Here is a 24,169-nt window from a genome sequence, read left to right on the forward strand (position 1 = left end):
TCCCTAAAGTGTGCTCAGACCTTCATCAGGCTACAGAGGAACACCCTGGATTTCTGCTGACATGAAAACTGAGAAATATCCTAGGGACATTCACACCGCTCAAACTGAAGAAATCAGGTAGATCAAAGGCAGTGAAGGCAACCTGAACAGGCTCAGCCAGACTTGGCCATGACCTCTGACCTGTCTGTCTGCTTAGAAGTCCTGCGTAGGCAAAAATTCAAGAATCCCCTTGCTTTTCCTATGGCCTCCTTCGAATGAACTAGGTCACATAAATATTGATGATCCTGTGTATGTGTGTACAACCTAATTATCTCTTAAGAAAGGAGCGAAGAATGCCTCATTTGCATTCAAGTCGCTGCCTTTCCTCACACAAAGGCTGATTCTTGCCAAGCCAGTCCCAGCAGTTGACATCTGGCTTGCTTATGGAATGCATATGTTTCAGGGAAGGAACAAGAGACCAAGCATCTAAGGTAGAGATTGCAGCATAATCGCAGGGCCCCAGCCCAGGTTGCAGTATTGCAACTCTTGGGGTACCAGGAAGGTTAATAAACATAAGAACACTAGCTGCTATTACCAGCAGCCAGTGACCATCTTTTAAAACCCTGAACTGTGATTATCAGGGCCCATCACATCTTTCAGACCACCTTGACACCCCCATCTATATTATGTCTATAGAAATGTAGAACTAAACTAGGCTATAAGTTAGTGGTAAAGGCCTATAATCCTGACCACTAGGGAGACTGAGGCAAGAGGATTGCAAGTTCTAGGTCAGCCTGAGTAACTTAGAACCTGTCTGCTCCTCGGTGCAGATGCAAACTGTAGGGATCTTGTGACCCCCAACTTGGTGTGGGTTCCTGCATCCCCTAAGCCACAGGAGGGTCCCAGTTAGGCCAGGGATTGAGGCAGTAGTGGTAGACTCACCTGTGAGCCCGGGTGTGTCAGAACTCCTCGGGAGTCAAGCTGTCTCTGAGTGCAATTGGGGTAGGGAGGGCTGGAGCACAGGGTCCACTTCCGGGCACAGATGTGAACTGTAGAACCTATCTGATAAGCAAAAGCCTTTTAAGGGCTGAGGATAACACTGTTAGGACAGTGAGGACCTAGGTTTATGTGAGGACCTAGATTTGGTCCTCAATACAAAAGAAGGAAGGAAGGAAATGAGGGGACAGGGAGAGGAAAGACAGGAAGGAAGGGGAAGGGAAGAAAAAAAGCCTATCTCCAAGGAAGAGCATCAGAGACTCACAACCCATGCACATGGACTCACAGTTAACAGAGGATCAGAATGGGCTTTTAAAAAGTAAGTGTCCATATACCGACTCGCAATAAGACCCATGGCCTGCCCCGCAAGGTCATAGGGCATGCGTAGCAACAAAAAGCACACTCCCTCACCTAGGAAATGATCTACAAGAAATGAGCTAAAGCCAAGAGCTCTCTATGTAGATGTGAGTTCAGGACAGTAGAGATAAGCAGCCTTGAATGTATTTATAGAACCCGTGGGTCTGCAGGTGACCGTTCTCAGTCAAGAGAAACATGACCAGCATATAGTTCTCGCTCTTATTGGGTCAAGGTGGCCTGAGCAGACCAGTTCATTCCTGCCCTCCCTTCTCTTGCTTTAAAGATCAATAACAATCACCCAGGTTCTCCTCCTGTCGTACTTGGCATTGGCCCTTTTGGTTCACCGGGCAACAGTTGTTTAAAATAATCCAAGTTTGCTTTGGCTTGGTTTATTGGTGATATCTTGGTGTACCTGCGTTCCAAGGACTTGCAGAAAGGCTCCCTGGCTCCTCTCTGTCCTTTGTAAAAAGTGGGTCCTGTGTGTGCTAAATGCTCTCTGTGGCTTGAGAGCCCCAGTAGTCTCTGCTGCAGAGACTACTGGGTCAGACTTGACCTTTGTGAGCAGGGGAAGCCCTCTCCTCTGCTCAGGGCAGACTAGTCTCCTATGCCAGATGGTTTAACTGTATCTCCTCAAAATATTCTGACTTCAGGCAGTGTGTACAGGACATGCAAAGCAGCAAGGAGAACATGCCATGGCCATGCATTTGAGGTTCAGAAGCTGTAGATTTTGGATGCCAATGGATGCAACTCCCTGTCAGTGACTGGGCAGAGTGGTCTCTACCATAATCCATAGCCCCCATGCTAAAGAGCACACCAAGGTTGGAGAAGGTGGAAGAGAATAGCAAGCACCTGTCGTTTCTAAACCTAAATACACAGTTTTAGGTCAGATGGAAGAACATTTACTTGTTCTGCTCTCTTATTAACATCTAGAAACTGTGGTGTATGTAGCAGCTAAACACTTTGGGATATTTATCCTGGAGAATGGAGAGCAGAGGATAGCTAGGCATTCACTTTCCTCACACTGACTGAGCCTGAAACATGTCAGGCAATGTGATGGGGTGCAGAGATGGCTCTATTCCTGCCCTGGCCTTAGAGGCACTTGCTGCCTGTTGGAAGCAACAGACGGCAGACATAAATTGCAATCTAGTCTTGCTGGCTGTCATGAGGTGTTGGGAGGCCAGTGCTGCAGTGGATCCTGGGACTGAGCCAGGAAAGGCCTGAGGCTGCCTCACTGGATAAGCAACAGCCACCTAGCATTGGAAACTAGATAGAAATGTGCCAGGAAAGCCATTCCAGGCTGTCTTTAAACAGGGCCTCTAAACCCACATATATTGATGGTTTATCCCCTTAAGGTCCAGTTTTCTAAGAATCTGATGGAATGGTGTGGTGGTCTATGACAGCTATTCCAGTACTTGAGATGCAGAGGTAGGAAGGTTACAACTTTGAGGCTAGCCTCAGCTACATCCTAAGGTCCTTTCTCAACCTCAACCTACTCTATCCCATTCTTACAAAAAGAGAGAGTGCTTCCTGTATTTGAAAAAAAGATGCATCATTCAATTATGAGCATAATTTTAGAAACCCAATTTGAAAGAGTCAAGCTAGCTTCCAACTATAGACATCTAAAACTTAGAGATGGTAGGAAGAATATATTCTCCTTGGGCTGGGGGAGATATAGACACACCACACCACACACACACACACACACACACACATACACCTTTTCCCAAAACATGAACCAACATAAAATTGTACCCATATGCATGCACACATATATAGAACAAAATGAAGTTTGATCCTGGAATTATCAGGAATTTTTAATACCTTTAGTACAATCCTAAACACACAGAATAATCAAAAGATGTCTTTATTGCGTTTTGAAACATTTATTCCTGGGAATAGATAGAAGCAGAAAAGCTGTGATGCATATAGGAAGAGAAGGTCAGACTGCTACCTACGCAGTCACAGGACAGCAAGTGCCTAAGCAGAGTTTGTGACAAAGAGCGGTGTGGACAGAGATGGGAGGATGGAAGATATTAGCTCACACCACCCCAGCTGCAACATCCTGGTGCAGATATGTAGGAGCATCTAATGCAACTCCAAATAACATGGTGCTCATGAGGATGGCTGGTCCAGATTCTTGTCTCTTATCCATGTGCCAGGGGGCTAGAAGTGTTCTAGTCCTCCACAAGTGCATTGTGAGAGCTTAGGGGCATGGGATGGGGGTGGGACATATTGGGATATATATCAAGAACCCATGGGTCATGGGATGCAGAGCCCCACACATTCCCCCAGACAGGATTGCTGATCTGCATAGATGCCTATCATCGGACCTAGAAAGAAAGGAGAGTTAGGACTGGGGGAGACTAGGAGACAGGCAGAGAAAAAAAATGGAGAGGGGAGGGGGAGTATGGGGAGGAGAGAACAGGAGAAGAGACTTGAGAGGGAGATAAGGGAAGGGAGGAGAGGGGAGGAGAGAGGGGAGGAAAGGAGAAAGAAATGGAGGGAGGAGGAAGGAAGCCAGAATAACAGAAAGAATCTCACCCATCTAGATGTATGGCTCTCGCTTGGAATTCCTCCAGGCTGCAGCATCCTTGGTTGGCACTGGAAGTTAATCACCTCCACGCTGGATGTCTGCATCCCTTTGGGGACTAATTTTCATTGGCAGAATTTTCACCACCTTCCCTAACTCCGTGTCACTGACCTTGGGAAGCTCTCCTCAGTCCTCTTTGTTTGTGTTGAGCCTGTCCCTCAGCTAGCATGAGTTGTGTTTGGCTGGTCTAGAGTGGTCTCCAGGCCTCTTTGATCATTTTCTCGACTTCCTCAAGATGGTGTCCATGTGTCCATGGGAGATTCAAAAAGTTGGCCACAGATGGGTTAAGATGCTCAGAGTGGTTGTCCTCCCTACCTCTCCAAGTCCTGGTCTTCAGTTCTAGCTGTGCAGAACCTTCAGGACTCTGTTTCCCTTTGCCCTCTCTGCCCCAAATCTTTCCCTGATCCCTGCTTACCGGTTCTCAACTCTCAAATCATTGAGGACATTTACCAGTGTGTTCTGGCCAGGAGCACGCGGCTGCAGTCTCTGCACATGGCTTTACTGTGTGAGCCTTCCCTACGTTCTCCCACCTGCTCTTTTCTCAGGGTAGAGGAGTAGTGGGGGGGGGGAATGCACGTGCTCAAGCAAATGCTTACAGAATTGGGGTGCATATTCATGAGCCTCATTGACCCTCTAATCTAAACCACGATTATATATGTGCAACCCTGTTTTGCTCACTAATGGGCACTGGTAATAAGTACAAAAGGTTTGTTTGCTTTCGAAAGAGCTTTGTTTTATCTAATTATTGTGAAAGTCAATCATATCTATGATAAGATGACTAGAACTCATATTCTTTCACACACACACACCCCACTGCCCCCTTCATTCAATAAAGCTTGCTAAATGTCTGCCAAAGGTCAGTCAAGACAGACAGACTTGCAGTGGTTCCTGGTACCAGCAGGACTTAGAGTCCAAAGGATGCTCATCCTTGGTTAAAGCCGCTGCTGCTTTTTAGAGACACACTGAGCCTGGGGTAGCCTTATGTGGCTTAGCTGTTTTGCAGATAAATGGGGGGTTGTAGTTTCAGTCATTTCTGTATAATACTTTTTATTCTTTCTTTGATATTTGCCTACATGTATGCAATATATTCTGATTATATTTACATCTGGATACACCCTCAGCCCATCCCTCTCCCAGCTTCACATCCTCTTCCATTTCTGAAGGAAATAAGCCACAGATTCCAACTAGTGCTACCCATAGGTACATCACTCTGGGGCCAACCAGGGGAACCTGGGCCACCTGCCTATGGCCATGCTGCTATAGAAAGAGTATGCCCCTTCTCCCAGTAGCCATTAACCCCTGAAAGGACAGCTCTTCAGCTATCATTGCAGCTTTGGAAGCCCCTCCCACTTCTGTGCTGGAATTTTGACTAACTTGGTTTTGTGTAGGTAACCACAGCCACCATGAGTTCAAAGATGTGCCAGCCATTTAAAGTTCAGAGACTTTCACAGTGCTCCTCCCTGGACTCTGGCTCCCACATTCTCTCTGCCCTCTCTTGCGTGGCTCAGATTTAGGAGTTACCAGTATCAAGTGAATCCACTGCTTTTGCCTCTTGTCAGATGGTGAAAGAACCCACTCATCTCATGGCCAGAAAACAAAAGGAAGGAGAGGAAAACAGGCTCCCACACAACCGACTCAAGGACCGGATTAGAGACCTGCCACTCAAAGTTCCCGCCCCTGCCCAGAAGCCCCTCCCTGAACCAACTCAAGGACAGGATTAGAGACATGCCACTCAAAATTCCTGCCCCTGCTCAGAAGCCCCTCCCTGATCCAACTCAAGGATGGGATTAGAGACCTGCCACTCAAAGTTCCCGCCCCTGCCCAGAAGCCCCTCCCTGAAGCAGGCTAAGAGCACATGCACCCAGCTCCAGCACTCTGGCAGCAATCACTCTGAAGGCAAAGTTGGGCAGTCACAGAGAAGCAGGAGTTTTTTCCCATGGAAACAATTCTCTCCACGGAGCCTTTCCACACGGGCTAGACCAGAGCAGAAAAGTCTTGGTTGTCATTCAGTTGGTACACCTTTTTTTCAGCCTCTTAGAAACACATTTCCATGTACTTAGAAAACTCACTGGGCCTACCACCCTGGTCCCAAGTACTTTGTCCGGAGGAGGGCCTGCCAGAACTTCTGCCTCATCCCACCAGAGTCCACAAGGTCCTGTCATGGGAAACTTCTTTGTGTTGCTTTACAGCTCTTCATAGGAGTATCACACTGAACTCTGATGATATGACATGATTATATTGGAATTTGGATCGATATACACAGAGATCCATTTTTTCACAATCCTGTTCTCCCAGACAGGTTGATAATGTCCGTAGCCACCTTCCTCAATCTTTCCTTAAGAAAGATAGATAAAGAGCAAAAGTCAATTTACTTTCTAAGTACAGGGACCTGCAAATTCTTCCTTCTTTATCTCCCCTCCCCTTCCCCTCCCCTTCCCCTCCCTTTTCCCTCCCCTTTCCTTCTTTCTTTCTTTCTGGGTTAAAAAATGGGGTCCCGCATCTGCTCAGGGCTAGGGCCGCTGGGCAAGGTGGACACAGGAGTTTTGACTGTGCGCACCCCCACGGTAACCGCTGGGTGGGTGTCAGGCTGTGAGAAGCTGCAGAATCCCGCTCCAGGAATGGGACAAGGTCTGGGGTACCCACAGAACTGCCGGAGTCTGGGTCAGACTCGGGTACCATAGATGCCGCTGGGTACCGTGGAAGAGCTGGTTCTGGGGTCCCTGGGCCGCATGGAGCCCAGGGACGTCAGGTTCTCAGTCCTGGACACTGCAGACACCTCTGGATGTCTCAGAAGAGCTGAGAACGGGTGCGCCCCCCCCCCCCGCAGGCAGACTCGGGCGGGGGGGGGGGGGGGCAAAGGGAAAAGGGCAGGGAGGAGAGAGCTCCAGCCAGTTACCATGGGGACAAAGAGTCCTTAGCTGGTTCAACAGGTAGGTTGGCTTGGTGGAAGCTTGGAGGCCTTCTGACAGAACTACAGAGAGGGACCATAATGCATGGAACATATTGTCAGACACTAGGCATATGGAGCTTGGGTGATATTGGCTGACAGTTCCCCATGTTCGTTCCGGTTGCCTTGGAGAAGATCATTTATATTCTATTGACCATTAGGGTGCTTTACCACAAAAATGAAAGTAAGTAAAAAGATTATTGTGCTCAGAAAAACATAGTTGAAATTGTCTTTTCTGTACAATTTTACTTGTTTTAAAATGTTCAACCCTATTTGGGTTGGGGTGCTAGGATCAAACCCAGGGAACTCATTCATGCCAGATGCAAGTAGTCTACCATTGTCCTACTCCCCTAGTGATGTCTTATGACTATTAACGTGTGTGTTATGACAATGTGCATGAGTGTGTATACTTGCACATGTACATACATGCATAAATGTTTTAATGAAGCATTTTCTGTTTATCAGAGCACAATTGAGAGATGTTGAGTACTAATACAGGACATCAAAGAGCCATTGCACACTACTATAATCTCAGCCCTGGGGAGGTTGAGGTGGAAAGATCATGAGTTCAAGGCCATGGTGAGAGCCTTTCCCCCAGCCCTACAGAAACACCATTTATGACATAGAATCTGTTGCCCAGGAACTTATCAGCAAAGTGAACATTTAAACATTGGAACCACAGTCATAGAATATAATCTTTCAACATTTCTTGAGAAAACCCAAAAAAGAGATGAGATTTGAGCTGGCTCTTAAAGAATGGAACTTGTTTAGAGAGGAATGAGCAGGGCAACAAGGATGGTAGTCTGAGGAGCCATTCCTCCAACAAGCTTTTGCTAAGGTTTATACCAGGCTGTACAGGATCACAAAACAGAGCATGGTAGGATTGGTGCTTTGGGGAACACAGAGTCTAGCCAGAGATGGTGAGTCCTAGATACAAACTAAAGCAGGAACTACAACAGAAGAGCCTGGAAGCTGAAGAGCATAAAGGAGAGATGTAGTACCTTGCATGGTATTGGGGGTGGAGGCAGGAAAGCATCACTAGACAAGGGACACACACATAGAGCTTTGCAACTGAGCAGAGCAGTCCTGAGGTCTGGAGAAAATAATAGCATTCCCAGTGCAGAGAATGAGGTAGGGAAAAAAAATTCTAGATTAAGGTTGAAATGTAGCTTCTCTGGACCAGCTCTAAGTGAACCATTCGTGTCCAGTTTTTATACTTTGACTTCATGATGAATTTAATGTTGACCATCTGTTCCCCTGTCCCAAACTACAATGTAATACCATATCAGTAGGCGCTCTGGCTATTTTCTTCTATGCCTAGGAATAGTTGATACTCAGCATTTGGTGATGACCAGAGGAGTGCCTGACCAATAGTCCTGTATCTTCTGACCCTCCCCCGCAAAAGAGCCTGTGCTGAGGCAAGATAGATATGACACAGGAGAGGGAGTCTGTGGACAGTGGTGGCCACAGCCTGTGTTCAGTATGGGTCAGAAGGCAAGAAAAGGGGGTCAGCTAATACAGCAATGAAAAAAGAACATTTTTGCTCATGTGAGGACTTTCTGGCACATTTGGAGAGACAAACCCCCTTGCTATTCTTCTTGGCCATCCCCAGTCTTTCTACTTATGAGGTAATTTGAATTCTAGTATCCCATCCAAATATGTGCATGCTATGGATGTTGTACTGGCTAGCTTTGTGTCAACTTGACACAGCTGGAGTTATCACAGAGAAAGGAGCTTCAGTTGAGGAAATGCCTCCATGAGATCCAACTGTAAGGCATTTTCCTAATTAGTGATCAAGGGGGAAAGGCCCCTTGTGGGTGGGACCATCTCTGGGCTGGTAGTCTCGGGTTCTATAAGAGAGCAGGCTGAGCGAGCCAGGAGAAGCAAGCCAGTAAAGAACATCCCTCCACGGCCTCTGCATCAGCTCCTGCTTCTTGACCTGCTTGAGTTCCAGTCCTGACTTCCTTGGTGATAAACAGCAGTATGGAAGTGTAAGCCGAATAAACCCTTTCCTCCCCAACTTGCTTCTTGCTCATGATGTTTGTGCAGGAATAGAAACCCTGACTAAGACAGATGTCAAGCAATCTTCTGGAGACCTTTACAGAAAGAGGGGATCAGAAGTGGAAGTGACAAGGCTAGGGATAGGATGTACCTTGAAAGGCCCTCTCCTAGCGACCTGCCTTCTATAGTCACCTCCTACATGCCCATTCAGCTACACATTCCTCAATCAATGAACCCGATGATGCAGTTAACTCCTTAAGGATCTACCCACCTGTCAATTGAGCCACCATCTTAGGAACAAGCCTTCAACATAGGAACCTCTTGGGGAATATATTGATTTTGTTGCTATGGCCAAATAGCTGACGAGAAGCTATTAAAGGAGGATGGGTTTGTTTGGGCTTACAATTTGGAAAAGGTATTGGTGACAGGGGAGTGAGTAGCTAGTCATATTATATTTCAGTCAGGAAGTAAAGAGCCAGAGAGGAAATAGGCCAGACTATAAAACTTCAAGACCCAACCCCAGTGGGCCTCTTCCTTCAATGAAGCTCTATCCCCTAAAGGTACCGGAACTGCCCAAATGGTGCCACCAGCTGGGAGCCAACTGTTCAAAGATACACATCTCTGGGGGACATTTTATATTCAAATCACTGCAGGGAGACACTGTTATACCCAAAAGACACAATCTACAAAACTTTGTCATTCCCTTAAATATTAAGAGAGAAGCTCTCATATAAAATGTTCTTACCACAAGAATGTAAACGACATTTTTTTAAAATTTAAGTCACTCCCTGCATGGGCAAGCATCAGGCATGGCTGGTTCTGTTCCCCCACCTCTTCTGATCCTTACCTCATTCTGTCATCTCAGGAGCCCATCTCTGGTTCAAAAGGTATATTGAGCAACAGAGACTCTCAAGTACATGATTTAAGGGGTATGAGAGGTAATCCGAAACACAGATCGGCTGTGGAAACAAAGAGCCAGGGAAGTAGCTCCTGGCCATGACTCGGACATCCCTTTAGCAGACATTCTCTTTTCCGGGTGTGTAGATCCATGACCCAGAGTAAACAGTCCAAAGAACATAACTTAATGTAGGATAATGACCACGTTGCGCTTATGGATATCTTGACGGGAGCTTCTATGTTATTATAACATTTCAGTTTCCAAGAAAAATGTCATGCTGCCAGATCAGCCACAGCTGGCCACTCATTGCTGATTTTCACATTCATTTATATGAACATCCTTCTCCATGGAAAAGTTTCTTAACAGTCAGGGCCTATGGCCAGGAGTGCCATTTGGAAAGCCTAAACCATGCTCTAGTCTCCACAGAGTCAGACCATTTTCCCTCAGAGGTAGGCTCATGCATTAGGGTCGTCTAGCCTGGAGTATTACTGTTCTAGCACCTCCAGCCAGTGGGGTGTCCAGGAAGGGTCATGTATTCTGAGGTCCCCCTCGTTCTTCTGGAATAGGGCAGTGGTAAGCTCTCCTATATGTTGAACCTTTGTCTCTGCTTCCAAGCCCAGCCGTAGAAGTTCCACAGCCAACAAGGCAGCCATGTTCTTGTGCCCAAGTATCTATCTGGCACACCCTCCGGGTACACCCTGGCCCAGACCTTGACAATCTAGAAACAAAGAGAAAGTCCCTCTCACGATACATGTGGACAGATCAGAGCTATGCCCAGAGAGGACATGACATCATGGAGCCCTGTCCCCTGCAGCAACTGCTTGTTATCAGGAACCTTGCCAGAGAGAAGTCAGATCCTAATCTTACAAACTTTTCAAGGGTGTGGCAGAGCCAAGCAAAGGGCAGCCCAGACAAAGTGCATAACATTCCATTAGTCCTGATACAGTAAGTGTTCTATATGCAGGAAATTAGCCTGCAGCATCTTGGTGAGCACACCCCAGAAGGAATGAGATGGGGGTGGAAAGGTAGGGTCACATTCTAGAGTGCTTCTTCTAGGTGAAGGTGTGGCGTGGGTACAAGCTAACTGACCTACAGAGAGAGTTTAAAAACTGAAGAGGTTCAGTTCTCACGTCTTCTCCTTTACTGATAAAGAGCAAGAGAAAAGAACATAGACCCGGAGTCAGAGGGGTCAGGCTTGAGTTCTGACCTTGTATACTGCTAACTGATTCACTTTAAAATGTACATGCTAGGGGGCTGGAGAGATGGCTCCGCAGTCAAGAGCATCGACAGCTCTTCCAGAGGCCCTGAGTTCAATTCCCAGCAACCGCAAGGTGGCTCACAGCCATTCATAATAGGATCTGATGTCCTCTTCTGATGTGTCTGAAGACAGCTACAATGTACTCATATGAATAAAATAAATAAAATTTTCAAAAAAAATGTACATGCTATAAGGACTATATTCTGGATGGTGTGATCTTTGGTACCCTGGACTTTGTTGCTACTGGACTACAAACAGCCATAGATATAGCGAGTTGAGGAAAGACATGAGTGCCAGGACTGGGGCTAGACTCTAATAGAACACTTACCCAGGGGAAAAGCAGCCTTCCTTCTAGGAACATAAGCCCAAGAGCCAAACTAACGAGGCCTAGGGCAGCAGACACCCATCTCCAACTCCATTCCTCCTTTAATCACTCTGCTATGGTCCTCATCCTCTGGCACCCACTGAGCTCCACAATGCTGTCCTTCTTCATTCCCTTCAGCTTGTCCCAGACGGGCTGTACAAGGGCTGATGGAAGACATCTGGGAAGAATGGCAGAGCCCAGTACAGCCTCTGGCATTTGTCCACAAAAGTGTTGGGGTGCTGGGGTTACAGGCAGGCAGGCTTCTGTGTCCAGCTTTCATGCGTGTTCCAGAGATTCAAACTTAGGTCACCATGCTTGTGTGACAAGACTTTACTCGCTGAGGCATGTCCTCGGTTCTCTCTGTCTTAATTTTAACTCAGGCCCCAAGATAGATTCATTTACTCAGAACACCTGCATGAACAGTCCTCTCTGCAAAAAGAGAAAGGAAACAAAGCTAAGATGAAAGGAAATTAGAATATACATTAAGAACATTGGCACGAGAAGAAATCCGTCCTGAAAATTTTTAGCATTTTTTTCCCTTAAAAAGAAAGCCAGACCATAAAGCAAAACACGCTTGTTAACAAACAAAACGCTCACATATCCAACATGTCAGCTTTTTCAAAGACAAGCTAACATTTTGCTCTGTTAGCTTTTCCTAATGCAAACATTTTATTTTTCCCAAGTCCTCACTGTGGGAAACATTTACATATCCATCTCTCTGTGGCCCCAGGGTTTCCCTGGGCAGTGAAGTATGCACTTGGTGGTTTCCGAGGCGCTGGCTCCTTCATTTTGCCTACCACAGCAGATCTTTACAAATGAAATTTTCCAGGCACCCCGCCTCTAAAACACTCTTGTGAGTTAGATGATGTAGAATCTTCTCAGCCTTGACAACTGTCATCCCCTGTTCCCTTCTGCAGCCGGCCACAGCTGTGCCCCCAGTGGCAGGAACAAATGAAAAATGGCTGGACCTTTATTGTGTTTGTTAGGTACCAAAGCCTAATCCCTACAGACCTGCAGTCTATGAATGTCTGCTCATTTGTTCTCATTAAACTGGTCTCTAGGCTGTTGCTATGTTTGGGATAATATTGAGCTATGTGGGAAGAAGGGGCTTGGCTTCGGGTCAGGCTTCAGTCTGGGGTCAGGCCTCCCACAGTGGCTGCTGCATTCTGGTCCCAGAAGCCAGATCTGCATCACAGAATTTTGCTCTTGGCTCTCCTAAAGCAAAGTATTGCTTGCTTCTGCCCTGGGGTCACTTACTGGCTTGATTCCACACTTTCAGGTTGTATGGGGAGCCCACCTGGGTTCCAGGCAAGCTGCAGCCCTTTCTTAAATGTTTTGACTGGAAGAGAGGTGTCATAGAAGTATGTAGCTCAAAAAAATATATATACATAGAAGTATATACTAGTGTGGAAGTATTTACTGTTAGTAAAGGTAGCATTAGAACTGAGGGCAGGACTGGAAAAAGAAAGCATGACTTTCTAATTTTAGCTTATGTGTATTTTATTTATTACATTCTCTGTTGCTAAGTATGTGCTCTCCCTCTGCACTCCATGTCAGCCCCAGAATCCACAGTGTCAATGACTGACTTGTAATGGTTGAATTTAATTGATATGACAACTCTTGCCATGGGTGTCAAATGACCCTTGGTCTCTGCAGAGCTATGACTTATTGCTAGCAGCATCTTAGTTGGACCATTAGGAAGTTGTCTGTGAAATGGCCCCAGTGGCACCTTGGCTAGGATATTATGATTCTACAGTGTGGCATCTTGAGCTGCCTCCTGTGGATGACTGATGCTTGCAGTGGGCAAAATGGTAGCATTTCTGGTTCCTATTTGGTGGACCGATCATGCACAGTTCAGGATGCATTCTAGCAATGTGATATCTGGGTTCTAAAATTTCCTCTCCTTCCTTTAGCAACTTCCTAACTAGAATGAACCTGAAGGCATCCAGAAATGCCTGTATGCTTTTGGTTGGTTCCTTTTACCGACCTGTCAGCTGAGGACCGTCTTACAGCAGGATTAACAATATCTGTACATGGAATGTGCCTGCTGATTTTCTAGGATTCTAGGTGATGCTGTGCAAAATGTTACAGAGGGTGGCAAGGTGGTTCAGTGAATAAAAGTGTTTGCTGTGTACACCTGGTGGCCTTAGTCCCACAGAAAGGCAGAAGGTAAGAAGTGTTGTCTTCTAACTACTGCTCTCACTGTGGCACATATGTGCCCTTAGAAACACACCATACCCACACACTAATAAATAAACGTATGGAAGACTTATTGGTACATGTGTGTGCCTCTGGTCATGATGGGAGTTATCTCTTTGCTGCTTAGGGAGTCATGGTTTTGCTTCTGTGGCATGTTAATGTATAGAGAACATGGTTCCTTTGATGAGATTTAACTTCAGCACATTGAGTGTGGGTTCCCTTAATTTGACTGATGGATCCCGTGCTCCTTCCAGACCCAGATAGACCTAGCACAGTGGCTGTGCACACACTCACTTCTTACTCTCTCTTGTCTTGCAGGCTCTGTGGTTATCCTCCTTTTTACGATGAAAATGACTCGAAGCTGTTTGAACAGATCCTCAAGGCAGAATATGAGTTTGATTCCCCCTACTGGGATGACATCTCCGACTCTGGTGGGTGTTCCATGCTCTTCATATCCTGACAGCCAACCCAATGTAGTTGGTCAAGTTCCCTGGGGCTCAGAATGGTCCTGAGGCTTCTGTCTTTTTCTACTAGGGTTACTGTAATAAAATACCACAGGCTGTGTAACTTAAATACCAAACATTTATTTTGCACAGTTCTGAAGCCTGGACGTAGTGGATCAAGTCCACTGCATGTCTAATGAAGGGCTGCTTTGTAATTCATAGGCAGCTGTCTTCTTGGTATGTTTGCACATGAAGGGGGGAGTCAAGGCCTTCTGGGTCTCTTTCATAAGAACACTCCTTGTCTTTTGTGAGAGCCCCACCTACAGTACCCTCAGCACTTCCCAGTGGTCCATTTCAGATGTCCTCATCATGGAGATAGGGTCTCAACAAAAGAACTGTGGTCTCCACCAGCATTCAGTCTGTGGTTGCTCCTGGGGAAGCTTTGTGAGCTAGCTACATCTTTAGGCTTGACTTGCAGGATAGGCTTGCTATATAAAGCCAAGGGGTGTAGACTCGTGAATCTACTCTTCCTGAAATGGGTGCTTGAGTAGTGAGGTATTGTTAGCTGGCAGTGGATGGGTACCAAGTAGGAGCTGAGTGTTAGAAGCCTGGACATAGGCTCACACACCCAGTCCTCAGAGTGGGCCAGGAGATGGGCATTTATATTGTTCATATGTGACTGATAATAGAAACTCGGGCCCCAGGGGTAAGTAAAATAACTTGCCTTAGTTCATGTAGTCAGTATCAACCCCAGTTTTCCTGGAGCCTACTTTTTTATGACAAGACTGTATTTGTGAAGTCACATGTCCTGGGTAAAACATCCTTGCATAGAGCAGTCACGGTTTGCATGATGGGGCTTTCTTGGCTGAGGTCATGATTTTATTGTCTAGAGCCCACATTTGGGCCCCAGTGCACCACAGTGAAATACTTTCAGAGAAGCTTGCCAACTTTCCCAAAGGATAAAGACTAACAGCAAGCCTAGGTGAGGTGCGGCAAGCCCAGGTGAGGCGGCCAGGACCCTAGAAGGAAGGAGGGAGGTGAGTGGCCCTCCCTGCTAATCTGCTCACCCAGATCATTTTTATTATTTGTGTAATTTGCTCCTAATTGAAACCCCGTTCCTCAACCTTCTAACTCCTGGGTCCAGGATACTATTCTACAGGTTGCTCTAACAAACCTGGAAAGGAATTTTGGACTTCTGAACTTAGAAGCCAGAGGCTTCCTCCAGAAACTGAGGCCCATGTGCAACAAGCTGCCGTGCCCTACGGGCAACAGGGTCCAAGCTGGCATGCAGTATCAGCTTTGGGTTTTTCAGGCCTGTCCCTCCCATTCTTGCTGGTCTGCTCTGAGCTTTGCCCAGTCCGTGGTAACCAAGCCCCGTGATACATCTAGCTGTTGCTTTCTAGCTTCTAACTCTGGGGTATCAGCTCATATATAATGCACATGCTCCTCTGGGGTGTTCCCAACATAGCAACATGACCCGGTGGCTTCACAGCTCCTCAGTGAGCTTACTGGAACCAGTGATGTCTACAACACATTTAGGGGATGTCCCCAAAGCATCTCTCTAAGGCAGCGATGAACGGAAGAGGCATGCAATTATAAAGATTATTTCCCTTATTCTCTAAACCAAAGGCATTATTAGTAGCTAACAGAAAAGACCTTAGAGCCAGAAGTCAGGGTCCCAGCCTGGCTCTGCCACCTCTCCATTCACTGGGCTCCCCTTGGAGTGCCAGCCTTGACTCTGCTTTTATCTGAGTACTGGTGTCTTCTGTGTTCAAGGAACAATAGGGATGGTAAAAAGCCTGTTTAATGGTACACATAACTTTAAACACAAGGGTCCAGTCATCCCATTCCAAACCTCGAAGTAATTCTGTTCCCTCTTTCCTTTTGAACAGCCAAAGACTTCATTCGGAACCTGATGGAGAAAGACCCAAATAAAAGATACACTTGTGAGCAGGCAGCTCGACACCCATGGTAAGAAACAAGGCCTTTGTGAGGGTCGTGCCTCCTGCCCCCAAAGCAGACTTTCTATGGACTCCTCCTATTCATGAAAACACCCAGATAGATGTTCACTCCATCTTGCCCTGGTGCATTTCCTCATCTCCCGAGCCAGTGTTGGCACCTTTTGATGCCCTCAGGATGCAGTCTCTGATACACTCAGAAGGATATAAAATGGCAGGTAGCTTTTCATCTTATAGACGATTCTGAGAAATGCTTTTGCCAGAGGAAAACGCCCAGTGAGGCTTTGGGATTTGATAGACTCTATTCCTTGGCAGTAGTTGTCTGTAATTCCTCTTTCAGGTGATTTCTCTTTCCAGTTAGTGTTTCTTTAACTCTAAGGGGACTCAATGATGCTCTATGGTATCCCACACATTATCTGTGTGTGTCTATGTCATGAGGTTAGAACCCAGGGTCACTGACAGCTTAGTGTGATGTTGGGTTTACACTTGACTTGCTCAGTCTCTGCATTCTCACTTTAACATTAAGAGGAGCATCTGTAATTTACTGACTTAATTTAAGAGATGGGGGGGGGGTGTTAATGCACGTGAAGAGAGTCATGGGTCCAGACAGAGCAAATGTCTGATAACCAGGGAGCTAGCCAGGTCTCTGTTGCTATAGTAAAACACCTAAGATGAACGTTAAACAACAGAAGGTCTCTTGTGGCTCACAGTTTTGGAGGTTTAAGGTGGTGCCATTGTGGAGGGACCTCTGGCAAGCAGTGGGAATCCACAGTGGAGCAAGAAGCCCACCTTGTGGTAGTCAGGAAACAAGAGAACAAGATTAGTAGGTCATAGTCTTTTCAAGGGCATCTCCATGACCTGAAAATCTGCCATTAGGTCCAACCTCACAAGACTTCATCACCTCACAATAATGCCATGCTAAGGACCAAACTTTTAACACAGAGACCTTTGAACGTATTGAACATGTAAACTTTAGTGCCCAGTATAACAAACATAGAGACCATTGAGGGAGGGGTCAGTGATAGATCCCTTCCCTAGTATGTATAAGGATTTGGCTTTACTCCCCCAGCATAGCGTGTGCACGTGTCCACGCACACACACACACACACACACACACACACACACACACACACACACACACACGGCCTTAATTAAGGAGGAGAAAGTTCTCTTAAGGAGCGCTATAGGGAACTGCCCTGTATTTGGCCTGTCCTCTTCCGCAGCACTTCCTCCAGGCCATTAGCCCTCTGCAGGGGACCCACTTAGAAGCACTGTGGTAACCCAGTTTCACAGCATTTTAATTCAACACTCCTTTCCTGCTTTTGTTGAGTCTCTTTTGTGTTCCAGGAACTCTGGGGATGGCTTTAAAGTATTCACTCCTTTTTTCTCTACAATAACCCTGGGAGGTAGGTTTTTCTGTTCACTTCAGAAATAAGGAAATAGTAACCAAGTAAAGACACCATAGTCAGCTAATGGCAAAGCCAGGGTTCTAGCCAGAAAGGTCGGACTCCACAGTGAATGCTCATCATTGTATAAAGAAGATGGGCAAACGGCAGTGGGTAAGGAAGCAAGGGAAGTGAACAGTTCTGATCCGACATCATTGAGATGCTTCTTAGTCACCTCAGGTAGCAGGTCCAGGTATATGATAATACTTAGTGGATCCATGTATATGATAACAACACAGTAATTTTCCTGTCACACACAATAGGCCTTTAAAGGCATCAGACTTGTGAGATTATCTTACAGAGAAGGAGGGACCTGCCTGGCTTCTCCGTGCTCCTCCAATAATCTATTCCCATTCTGTAGAAAGTATAGAAGGCAGCTTAGTCTGCTGTCTCCATTTCAGAAAGGTTTTAAACTTTTTAAAGATTTGTTGTTTGTAATTATATGTATGTGTGTGGATCTGCATACGAGTGGAGGTGCTCATGGTAACCAGAAGGGGGAGGATATCAGATCCCCATGGAGCTGGATTTATAGGCAGTTATGATCCACCTGCTTTGGGTGCTGAGAACTGAACCCAGGTCCTCTGCAGGAGCCATGTATGCTCTTAACTACTGAACCATCTCTCCAGCCCTTTAACAAAAATTTCGTTAGCATATATTAATTGTGTGTAATAAATAGTCTTCATTATGACATTTCATATGTGTGCACAATATACTCAGATCACATTCATTCCTACTACCCGCCCCTTGTCTGCTCCCCTCCCTCCCTCTGGTCTCCTTCTTCACACTATTTCCCCTTCTATGGCCTTGTCACATACACAGGCATGTGTGTGCATGTGTGTGTGTGTGTGTGTGTGTGTGTGAGAGAGAGAGAGAGAGAGAGAGAGAGAGAGAGAGAGAGAGTTTAATTCGGTTTGCTTACATAAGTGTGGGTGAGGAGTTATTTAAATGGGCACTTTTCCCCACCCTCCAGCACTGTTCACTGCCTCAGGATCCTCAAGGAGGGATGACGCCTCCTGAGTTTCCCCCCCCCCCCCCTCTCAGATGGAGAAAGCTAGTCTCTCCTTTTTGGAAAAAAAAACAAGCCAAATCTTTCTTGGGACTTCAGGAGAGTAGAGTTGTCCCAACTGGATCTAGTGTCAAGCTATGTCTTTGACTGGAAGAGGGTTGTTGCCCAGCCCATGGGATGGGGCAGAGCTCCAACAAGACGAGTTGGAGCTGGGCCCAGAATATTTCTAAACCTGAATGTCCAGGATTGAACATAGCACTTGGTGTTTCTTGATATTGTAGAGTAGGAGGAGACAGACAGGAAAGGGATGGAGAAGTATAGGGGAGGATTAGTGGGGATCTGGCCTGGCACCATCTCTTACTACCTGGGCAGTTAAATGCTGAACCCTTTGGGCATCCTCCATAGAATCCAGACCATATATGATAATGTATATCCTGAAGGGATTTTCATGGGATTAGTTAAGATAGTACATGTAACAGACAAGACCACCTGGCACCTAACATATCTATATGAACTCTTATTATTTTATTGGCATCCTAAAAAATTTAACATTGCCATTTTGGCGATATGGCCTTGATGGGGTTTAGATGAAGTAATGAGATTTTTATTTATGTTGCCACGACTGCTATTGCTATTTATATTTTCTGCTACTGAAAAGTTAACCTAGGCTTTCAAATGTGCTAGGCAAGCGACCTACCTCCAAACTATACCCCTGTTTTCATTATTAAAAAAAAAAATTGACACATAGTCTTTTCTGAGCTGCCCAGGCTGATCTTGAATTTGTAACCCACCTACATGATTCCAAGACTGCTTCACCAGGTAGAATAGATTTACATTCATAAAGCTCTGTCTGGTTACAAGATAGCAGGGAAGGGAAGGGAAGCTAGAGTTTGGATGTGGGGTGGGAAGGTACAGAGAGGAGAGGAGGGAGGCTATGAGAGAGGCTTGGGGTGGGAAGTAGGAAAGTATGGCTTAGATGAGATGAATTGGATTTAGGCAAGGTGAGCCAGCCATGATGAGATTTGGAGAGCTGGGTAGCTACACACTGAAGAAGTATGGCACCCAGAAGAGAAGTCAAGCTAGGGCCAAAGATTTAAAGTCATCCTTAGAAGCTCAGGAGCTGTGCCACCCAGGGTCTCCTTATCAGAAGGCCCATGGCAAGTTCTTCTGTCTTTAAGGTATACTTAAACTTCTCAGGAAGGCAGACACCAGGAAGTAACAGCCCATGCATTTGATGCAGACATCACCCAAGTCCCACATCTGTCTGTATCTGTGTGGTGCTTGTCTCCACAAGGTAAAATTGCCCAGGCAGGCAAAGGCAAATGAGTGTTCAGCTGGGAGCTGGCAGGAGGTGGAGGTTTGCCTGCAGTGGAGCCTTACCAGCTCTGTGCCCTCAAAGCGGTGCTCCTGACACACTCCTCACCCCAAAGCTTCATGTTATCCCAGGATTGTTCTTCCCTCTTGTCCAAGCCACCCAGGGTGAAGAGAGCCCTTGGGAAGGACATATGCTTTCCTAAACCTCACAACAGGCCACTCCAGACAGAACAGGGCTCTTGCTAAAGCAATCCTTGAGGAAGCTAGTCCGTGCCACTTACCAGATATTTCCAAGCCCACTCCCATTTGGGGCTTCACCTTTTTTCCTGCGGGTACCTTATAAGGAACATGCAAGCTGTTCACTGATGGCCAGAGTGCAGGAAGTGGCAAACGGTAGGATAGGAGTGAGTCCCTGTTTCACAGCAGCACGTGTGGGGCCCATTTCCAGGTCAGCATGCCCTGAGTGTTTATGTCTGGCTTAATTGGCAAGCAAATGAAGGCAATCAGCATGAGGGATATTTATTTTAAGGAATTAAGACAATTGTCTGTATAATTGTGGGGTCTAGGAAATCCAAACTCTGCAGAGAGACCCAGGGAACTAGAATCTTAAGACAGACGCTCTTGCTTTTTGCCCCCAATTGATCCCTTCAACTGATGGATAAGGCCCACCCATGTGATGTAATTAATTCAAAGTCTACTAATATTATCTAAGAAATACTTTCACCATAACATAGGAATTAGCATTTGTTCAAATATTGGGGTACCCTATCCCAGCCAACTTGACATGTAAAATTAACCATCGTATCCCTGAACATTGACTGAGACTCCATCTCTCTGTAAGCTCTCAAATACATTAACTCTGCTTGGCAATGGGAATTGGGAAGTAGTCCAAGAAACTATGGTTGGGGGGTACACCAGATATCACCAAGCCCAGTTTGACCAATTGGCAAAACCAGAGAAAGGAAACACGTCTGAAACACACACACACACACACACACACACACACACACCAGCATGAGAACCTGAGTCCAAGCCCTCAAACTTGACACATCTCTGTCAAGGCTTTACCTGCCTATAACCCCATAACACTAGGAAAGTGAAGATAGATACAGCCCAGAGCTCGCTGACTAGTTAGTCTAGTGGAGTTGGTAAGACCCAGGTCCAATGAGAGACATTTCAAAAAATAAGGTAGGAAGTAAAGAAGACAGCCTCGTTGGCTTCTGGCTTCCGTATACATTCTCACATGCTCATGCACGTACACACAGTGATTGTTCTAGCTATGGAGGAGTTAGCTTGCCTAATACCAATGAGTGGTGTGAACAAATAGGATTTAACTGCTTATAAATAGTAGGCCCTGATTTGAAGCTGGATTTGGAAACTGTTGGCCTTGAAAGATTATCAGATAATCATGGAAATATAAAATGATCATGGAAAAGCAATAGGTTCCAAAATAGAAGAGAGTCAGAAGTGAAATATCAGGAATATCGGATAAGAAATAGAGGAACATTCTAACATAAATGAGAAATACTGGGACATTCATTAAACCCTGCAGCTTTTGTTAGGACTTACGGTCACACAGAGGTACTTCCCTCTTGCCCAACAGAGAAAAGAGAAGCCCCACCAAGCCCCTAATGACCTAAAGAATCCTCCAACACTGAGAAACGTTCCCCTTGTCAAACACAGTAGATTAAACTCTGAAGACTGCTTAACAGGACCACTGAGTCACCTGCTGTCAGCTAGATTCTGACCCATACACAGCACAGCTGACAACTGTGGAAAGTGAGCAAAAAAACCCAAAAAAAGCCCTTAAATAACTCAGAGTTAGCATTGTCCTTATATCTTGGCCTGTGATGACCTGCCCAGGAGGCATGAGAAACCGTGCATAGGCAGCAGGCCAAGGCTCAGGGAGTTGGGGACCAGGCTACTGACAAGCATGCAGCAGCCAAGTCTTTGAGTCACTCCAGTTCACACTTCCCCAAGCCATTTGTTTGGAACCAGCTCTGGCCCACAGCAGTACTCAGCACAGCTCCTATCATTTTGGCCCAGTTGTTTCCAAGAAAGAGATGGCCACTGATTTGTTGGAATTAACATCACTTTCTGAGACCAGAAATGTTAAAAGTAGTACAGGAGGATGCGGATGGAAATATCTTAGCTTATCAAGTGCTTCTTGCTCAAGTGTGAGGACCTGCCAGGCATAGTGGTATATGCCTGAAATCTCACTGCTCCAGAAAGAGACAGGGAGATCTCTGGGGCTTGGTTCACCAGCCTGTGCACCCTAATTGATAAGCCCAAGAACCAAGTAAGAGACCTTGTCTTTCAAAAAAACAAAACCAAAAAAGGTCTCCTAAGGAATTCTACTCAAGGTTAACCTCTGGCCTCCACATACATGCATGTGCATGTGCACACACACACACACACAAACACACACACACACATGATGCACTGGAGCTCTAGAAGAATGGAAGCTTTGTTAAGAAGCCTTGAGGACACAGAACCTGCCACTCGCCTTTTGCATTTGCTCTCTCACAGATGCTGTTTCTGTTTCGCTGATGTGTGCCTGGGGAAGGGAGGCAACTGGGAGGTGCTCAAAGTAGAAACTTGGTTCATTTCAGTTCATCTCTGAGCATCCTTTGAGCCCTTCTGGGAAGAGAGGGGAGATACATGTGGGGATGCAGGAGGAGGCAGCTTTGAGCTGGGATATTAGCCTGGCACAGACTCAGTCAAGTTTCTGGACTACAAACAGTACTATAAGGAAAGAAAGGCTGGGCAGGATGAGACTTGGTCTCCGCAACCCCAGAGCTTATTCCTTTCGTGTCTTATGACCATTGACAATGGCATTCTGCAGTGGCGGACCTGTTTTACGTCCAAGGCAGTCCAGGGCAGTCCAGACCGGGGGTGGGGGCATGTAAAAAGTTTTCTCCTATGGCAGGTACTATCTGGTGGGCAAGAGCGGTTCAGGATTCTGAAGTCCGCCTTGCAACTTTCTCAAGATCCAATAATTTCTTTCATTGACATCAAAGACCAACCTAGAGTAGAATAGTTTAGGAAGAAAAATAAAAGGGTCAAGCTTAGGCTTAGGGCCAAAGGAAGTTTTCCATGACTTGGAGGAAAAAAAAAAATCAACTCACGGGTATAGAAGACAGTATTGGTGTGAGAAAAGGGTCATGTGGTGAAGGATGGTCTGTGTTGTGTGTGACATTAGAGAATTCCTGTCACCTCTGCAGGACATTGTAAGCAGAGTGAGATGCAAGGTGAAGAAAGGTGGGAGGGAGCTGAGGAGAAAGCTTGGAACTAACCAAGAGCTCTAGTGAAGACCACCTATGACCATGCATAGAGTGGGCATGGAACTTTCTAGAACATGGGCCAAGCTGAGCTAAAGTTACTGGAGGTGGCAGTGTGTGGGGGCCTTGCCTAAAAAAGACACCGGAAGCCAGGCCCAGCTAAGGTGCAAATGTCAGAGCTGAGAGAAGAAGCCCTGAAAGGAGGGAAGAGTGACTCCAAGGGACATGAACTCAGGTTCCCAAGCTGCCATGGACTCTAATGTTGCAGGGACACAGCTCAAAGAGGAAAACCATGAGACAGGTAGGGAGGGACCAATAGGGCATTTCAGAATCCTGGAAAGGTGGTAGAAGGCAGAAGGCACTATAGGACTTGGGCTTTGGACATGCATGGGCTTAAGGACAATTCATCTAAACAGCCTAGAAGGGCAGCAGCCAGCAACCCTCCCTCAGCCTCAACTTCCCTGGAGGTGGCATGCAGCTTCCAGAGGAAGCATTGTGGGGCTCTGTGACCAAGCCTAAGAAGCCTCTCTGAAAACGTCTCTTTGCCTGTTTTTCAGGATTGCTGGTGACACAGCCCTTAGCAAAAACATTCACGAATCTGTCAGTGCCCAGATCCGGAAGAATTTTGCAAAGAGCAAATGGAGAGTAAGTCCTTGGTGTGCCTACTTCATGTTTGCCAAATTCTCAGGGAGCTTAAATCACTCTGGAGAAAGTGATTCTCCAATTTGTGCATGTTGTGTTTCTAAGGGACCCATGGGGGCTGGGTGAAGGGAACCCATGGGGGCTGGGTGGGGACTGGGAATCCCCAGGACATCACTTGATGAGTTTTGCTAATTTTAACTTATTCTTCTAAACATTTTTTTTATTATTTTGTTGTATATGTGTGGGTGTTTTGCCTGCATGTTATGTCTGTGCATCAACAGTGTGAACTACCATGCAGGTACTCCTAACCACTGAGCCATCTCTCCCTAAATTTAACTGATTCTTGATGAAGACACAGATAGAATATCACAGTGTAGGAAGGGTAAAGTGTTTCCTATCAGTGACTCAAAGAGAGCAACTTCGTGGGATCCTTACTTGTTTGTTATCCCTTAAACAGCACAGTTCTCCTATCTCCCTTATTTTGCTGGGAC

The 24,169-nt window shown here is 46.2% G+C and overlaps 1 protein-coding gene across 3 annotated transcripts in view; it reads left to right on the forward strand.

Moving 5' to 3' along the window:
- Positions 1–24,169, forward strand: part of Camk1d (calcium/calmodulin dependent protein kinase ID) — a 401,559-nt gene that overhangs the window by 367,845 nt on the left and 9,545 nt on the right. For all 3 annotated transcript variants that reach the window (XM_021150928.2, XM_021150944.3, XM_029473783.2), the window contains exons 7-9: positions 13,908–14,020; positions 15,925–16,003; positions 23,594–23,681. In XM_021150928.2, coding sequence (XP_021006587.1) covers positions 13,908–14,020; positions 15,925–16,003; positions 23,594–23,681 — 280 coding nt within the window. The remainder of the gene's footprint in view (positions 1–13,907; positions 14,021–15,924; positions 16,004–23,593; positions 23,682–24,169) is intronic.

The sequence above is a fragment of the Mus caroli genome, unplaced genomic scaffold, assembly GCF_978045245.1.
Source record: "Mus caroli unplaced genomic scaffold, Mus_caroli_1 scaffold_2, whole genome shotgun sequence".
In the NCBI taxonomy this organism is placed as follows: domain Eukaryota; kingdom Metazoa; phylum Chordata; class Mammalia; order Rodentia; family Muridae; genus Mus; species Mus caroli.